General features: G+C 48.6%; 1 protein-coding gene across 1 annotated transcript in view; it reads left to right on the forward strand.

Moving 5' to 3' along the window:
* lamc3 (laminin, gamma 3) overlaps positions 1 to 6,000 on the forward strand; it is a gene marked incomplete at its 3' end in the record, with an annotated part of 101,322 nt that overhangs the window by 20,519 nt on the left and 74,803 nt on the right. Inside the window, exons 3-4 of the mRNA XM_079734546.1 lie at positions 1,976 to 2,106; positions 4,781 to 4,947. Coding sequence (XP_079590672.1) covers positions 1,976 to 2,106; positions 4,781 to 4,947 — 298 coding nt within the window. The remainder of the gene's footprint in view (positions 1 to 1,975; positions 2,107 to 4,780; positions 4,948 to 6,000) is intronic.

The following is a 6,000-nucleotide window of genomic DNA, read 5'->3' on the forward strand; positions in this document are numbered from 1 at the left end:
CGTTTAACATATAAGGGAGCCCTTATTAGAGAATCTCATTTGCGTTAGCGAAAATAAAGTATCTGTCCTCCCTGAACGCCTGATTAGCAGCCTGGTTAATTATCCACTTCTGTAAACCCGGCCATTCTCCCTGAGTCACTACTCCCGTGTCCTTCGGGGCGGCAGTCTACCGAGAGAGTGAGAGAGCGGACACAACGTCCCACTATTTATCCCCCCCCCCCCCGCCCCCGACCTCCAGATGGCACAGAGGGCCGCGCTCGGGATCCTGGGAGCTTTTGAAGAGCAACGCGGAACACGTGTGGACCTCACCCGCACCAGATGTCCCCGCGGAAGGGGTCCGTGACCTCTTGACGCCCGGACATTCTCCCCGTGTGCGTGCGTGTCTTCTTCTCAGCGATCTGAAGACACACACAGAGGTTTGCGGCGGGCTCGCTACAACACCGTCCTTTGAGAAGTAGTAATGAGTTCTGCCTTACAAAATAAAAGGCTCCGGATGTCGCTTTCTCTCTCTCTCTCTCTCCCTTTTCTCTCTTTCTGTCTGTCTCTCTTTCTTTCTCTTTTCTCTCTCTCTCTCTCTCTCTCTCTCTCTTTCTCTTTCGTCGAGTGAGGCATGCCCATTAAAGGATGAATTGGTTATAACATTTAATTGCAGTGCAAGGGCTTTTTAAGCTGTGATAGATCACAGAAACACACAGGCCCTTGAAGTCTAAAACCAAAACCGCAAATCTAATTTTTCATTTGTTGTTTACTTCTTTCCTTTTTTTCCTTCCGTTTTTATTTTTTTAATTAAAACCCCTGACTTTAATCACTATTGTTCTCAAACCATAACAATTCATCAATCCCTCCCATCTCGTGGAGCATTATTAAGTCCTGCACTCCTTTAGGCACCGTTTCGCAATATCGCTCACACAACATGCAACACGAGCAGAGAAATCACATTCCGGCTTTTGCTAGCTTTAGGTGCTATCTGATTCCCACAGGACTCTGCATTGCGCGCACTCAGTGCACCTCCGAGACAGACAGTGTGTGAACTCTTTGCACATGTTCCTAGTCTGAACCCCATCCGTGCCAGTCTTCTACTCCCCCCCGTCCCCACACACACACACATCAAACATGCCTCATAGGAGGAAGGCTTCAGAAACATTTACAGACCGCGTTTACAAACATTTTATTTCCTCAGTTCTGCCACAGAGCCCTTTGTAAAAAGCAAAAAAAAAGCAAAAGGAAAACGGGAGATATTTTTCTTTTTTTGATCACGCTATTTGTTTTGAAGTCCCCCCTTCTGTTCGGTTCCTCGTGCCTTTTCTCTCTTCTGGTACACGCTGACCCTGTTTTTATCTCGCAGCCCCCACTTTAGCACTTTTGTTCACTTCCCCCTTATTGGTGCTTCAGCTCTTAAGATTCCCCACTGGCCATTTTTCATTTTGTCACGCCGGTACATTGCTGCATATCTCAATTCAGTTGGTTTTGAGTTACGCCGGGAATAGCAGCAATGTTTATTTTCACAGTTTCAGCCCATTAACTGTTTGTCCATCTTTATCGTGTTTGTTTCTTTTCAGGATTTTCATGGTGTTTTTTTTGGTATCCATTTGTTTCCATGCTTGCACCCTTAATCTTTCCCCTCGCACCTCTCTCTCGCGTGTGCGCGCGTGCGCTCTCTCTCTCTCGCTTGCCAAACTCCCATGCAAGCTCCCTTCCTCCCTCCTATTCTCCTTCCTCTCTCCTCCCCAAAACTAATCCTTTTCATCATGGCGTCCTCCCAGTTTCTCTTGCAGCCCTTATCTTCCCCACTTGCTGCCTTGTACGTCTGAGAGTTGTGAGCACCACTGCAAATGGATGAAGTCCAACTACAGTTTTTTTCTTCCCCTGTCCTCCCTGCCTCACTCTTCACATCTATCTCTCTCTCTCTCTCTCTCTCTCTCTCTCTCTCTCTCTCTCTCTCTCTCTCTCTCTCTCTCTCTCTCTGTCTGTCCAGGAATTTGTGACAGCCACAGACCTGCTTATCTCTCTGGACCGGCTCAACACCTTTGGAGATGAGTTCTTCAAGGACTCAAAGGTTCTGCGCTCCTACTTTTACGCCATCTCAGACTTCTCCGTGGGTGGCAGGTAAGGGGGATGGGGGTGGGGGGGGGACCTCATCCCAGATTCTCCCATCCCAGAATAGCTTACTTCCCCCCAGCCTGGAGGGAATGAGTCCGATACAGCTCAATCTTGCAATCCGGCATCAAGCAAACATTGTATCCAGATTTATAAGAAAGCCATATGAAGAATGCGAAAAGAGAAGGTTGGTATTTCTTTTACATTCAAAGACTAAAGCATGTCTGTTGAGTCAACAAACATATCCAACAAATAAGCGCCTGTAATACCTGACTTTTTAACAGTTCCTTGAAAGAATTTACTTCTTACAGCATGGTCCCTCGGGCGCCCATGTACAACGCAACGAACAGCGACAAAAAGACGCCAAATTAGGACACCAAATTAACACTATACTGTGGGACGGCACATTTAAATACTGATTGGACACATTGTCAGCCGCCAAGTGACCATTAGCCCAGGCAGGGCAACAGAACAGCCAAATAGAGCACGGTAATAGTCGTTTCCCTCCCTCCTAATGTGGTTTTATCACTCACGGTAATGAGACGGGACGTGCTGCCAAGAACCCGCCGTGTACCTTGGCAGCGCGGCCGGCGTGTGTGCGCGCGTGAGGTCGGAGTGGACGATTAAGCAGTCGCGATGAAGCCCTCCAGCGGACTACGGCCATGATAGGACACCTGTCATAAACACTTAATGGAACCTGCCGCCGCCACATGACAAATGACCAACCCATGTCACAACACATGGAGGGAGGGAGAGAGGGAGGGAGGGGAGGGGGAGGGGGGGAGGCAGTGAGGCGGGGGGGAGAGCCGACATGCAGGACATGTTATTCTCGTGCCAATGGTTTATGTGCCTCACTTTATTCACGCCGCAGTGCTAGTTGTCGTACAGTGTCCGCTGTCACGGTGATTCTGACAACTGACCCCCACTGCTCGAAGAAATGTTTTGGAAAGAAATACTGCTGTTGGCTCAATACTATTAACACAGAGGCAACCCACCTTCTAGTGAAACTCGCCTGCCAAGTACCTCTATATTTCAACCTGCCTCCCTGTGTATCTTCACCGTTCCGTCCATTAAGGCATAAAACACATCAAACTATAGAAAAAAAAACACTGTTTGTCATCTAAAAAAATAAAGTTACAACTATCCATGAAGGACCACAGTGAGTCCTGGGAGTTTGGGTCCTGCTCTGTAGTTGAGTGTTCGGAGAGATCGATTGAGGGTTGGGGTTCATTCTCTACCAGGCCACCGCCGCCGTCGCCGCCACCACCACCGCCCCTGTTGCCGCGGTGACAACAGAAATAACCGACTCCCTCTGAGCCCCGCGGCTAGCATGTGTCTGAATCAGGGACAGCTGGCTAATTCTGACAGAACCTGCCTCGTAGTGACAAGTCCCTCTCCGCCATCACAGCCACTCCACACAGCCCGGGAAAATAGTGCACGGAACAAAGCCACTGCTGGGCGGATGTGTGTGTGTGTGTGTGTGTGTGTGTGCGTGTGTGTGTGTGTGTGCGTGCGTGCGTGTGTGCGTGCGTGCGTGCGTGCGTGTGTGTGTGTGTGCGTTTGTGTGTGTGTGTGTGTGTGTCCCAGTGGATATCGGTTTCCAAATGTAGAGGGAACAGGTGGAAGTGAATGAGCAGAAATGAAATGTCTGTTTACGAAGGTAGATATATGCATATAATATAGTCCTTCGTTTTCCAGTTGACAATTTCTTGCATCTCAACTGGCAAGCGAAACATATCAATTGCAACCGTGATGTCTCAGTATTCCAATACAAAAATATGGTTGCATAGCACCACCCCCAACTCCACCCCAACCTAGTCCCATCTGCACCAAAGACCTGTGTTCTGATTGGCTGCCCTGATCCTTCCCCACGTCCAGGGCTGCTTAATATTCGTAGTGTGAGAGCTCTTTGGAGGCTGAATTGTATATGACATGTTCAGACAGGAAAGCCCTGATTTGCCCAAACAAATTAATATACAACAATATGGACACACACTGGACACATACACAAACACACACACACGCATGCACATACATCCACATGCGTGCCGTGGTTCCCAAATAAGATGTACAGGATCACACACACAACACACACACACACAAAAACAGACACATACACACATACTCACATACTCAAACATTCACATGTGTACTGTTGTTCCCAATAACTTGTACAGGATCACACGCACAATACACACACACAAACACAAACATACACCCACCCACATGCGTGCTGCCCACATTGAGTGAAATGGATGGAAAGCTGAACTCATCCTGGGCTATGTTTATGCTCATACCAGGGAAGAGCTAATAGGAAGTGACAACAACCTATCGTGTTAAAGAAGAAGCGACTCCCTTCTGCTCTCCTCTCTGGCCTTTTGCCTGTGTGTGTGTAGTGCAGTCTGCGTGGGTACACACACACACAGGACGAACCTTATGTATCTTTTTAAAGGTGCCTACAAGGTGAAAATACATATTTTTAGTTTTGAATTTGCATCCCTCTATCTCTGTCCCTTCCTCTCTTTCTTTCTCTCTCTCCCTCTCTTTTAAATCAACACTTGCACACAACCCCTTAACACGCACACACACTCATCTGTACACAAACCCTTTTACAAACACACACACACACACACAACACACCCACACTTCCACTCAACCTGCCGTCCTGTCTCCCTGTCTTCAGGTGTAAGTGCAACGGCCACGCCAGCGAGTGTGTCCAGGACCAGAGCGGGGTGCTGGCCTGCGTCTGCCAGCACCACACGGTGGGGGCGGACTGCCAGCAGTGCCACCCCTTCTACCAGGACCGGCCCTGGGCCCGGGCAACCGGGGAGTCAGCCCACGAGTGTTTGAGTGAGTAACGCCACCGCACTGGGTCCTGGGCAGGGGCGTGGCTTGGGCCGCGGCTTCCGGGGCCCCCCCCGCGCGTTTATATAGACTCTCTTCTCTCATAACATCACAGTCAGGGTGGCTCATATATTTTCTCTTCCTCTTCCTTAATGTATGTAATTTGGTTACAGTAGTGATATTTTGGCCACGAATAAAAAAGTATATACAATCGCACTTAGGCTACTTCATTTATTTTCTTTTATTTTCAACATTTACAAAAGAATTGGGCCTGCTGGGAAATCTGTTTGACCAATCAACGTGATGTTTCTGATCATAGGCTACGTGCTGGCACGTTAATGCTAGGGTTGTCTTCTTGAGAGTGAGTGTCTCCAACTCTAACATATTGTTTAAAGCTATGCCATACCATTGCAATGTTTAGCAAGCTAAAAAGTGGTGCTAAAAAACGTAAAGAGGAGAAAGACCTGGATGCACGCAATTCGAAATTGCCAAAACTAGACAGATTTTTAAACCACCTCCGGCGGTCACTTCTAGCACTAGCACCACAAGTGTTAGCAATGTACAGGAGTCCGACTTGGAGCCTACTGCCACCACCTCAGTGCCCTCTTGCTCCAGCTCCACTGAACTAGAACCGTCAACGGGTCAGCCCTAGACCTCCCGCCATCCCAAAGGTTTGGAATGCAACGTGACCAGTGGTGCTACTGCTGCTAGTGTTCGGTCGACCGATAGGGGACTCTTTGGTGCTCAGGAGGTCCCGGACACTCCCGTGAGGAGCTATGTTGTAGCCATGGGTTCATGCAAGCCCTGCGGACCATTCCCTAGAGACGCAACGCAAGGAAACAGGTCTTTTTCTGAGTTGTATTATACAACTACAACGAGGGCAGGTATCAAACTTCCACATTCATGGCTGTGTCATTCGCCCATCTTGGACCGAGCATATTGTGAACCCTGCTATGTGGATGTTTTGAAAGCTCTAACCAAAATCGCCTTGGTGGATGAAAAGAAAGATGTGCGGGACGAGGCCTCAGCCTTAAAGGCAAAGTTAGAACATTTCAGTTT

This window comes from Pollachius pollachius (genome assembly GCF_949987615.1).
Source record: "Pollachius pollachius genome assembly, chromosome: 4".
NCBI classification, from domain to species: domain Eukaryota; kingdom Metazoa; phylum Chordata; class Actinopteri; order Gadiformes; family Gadidae; genus Pollachius; species Pollachius pollachius.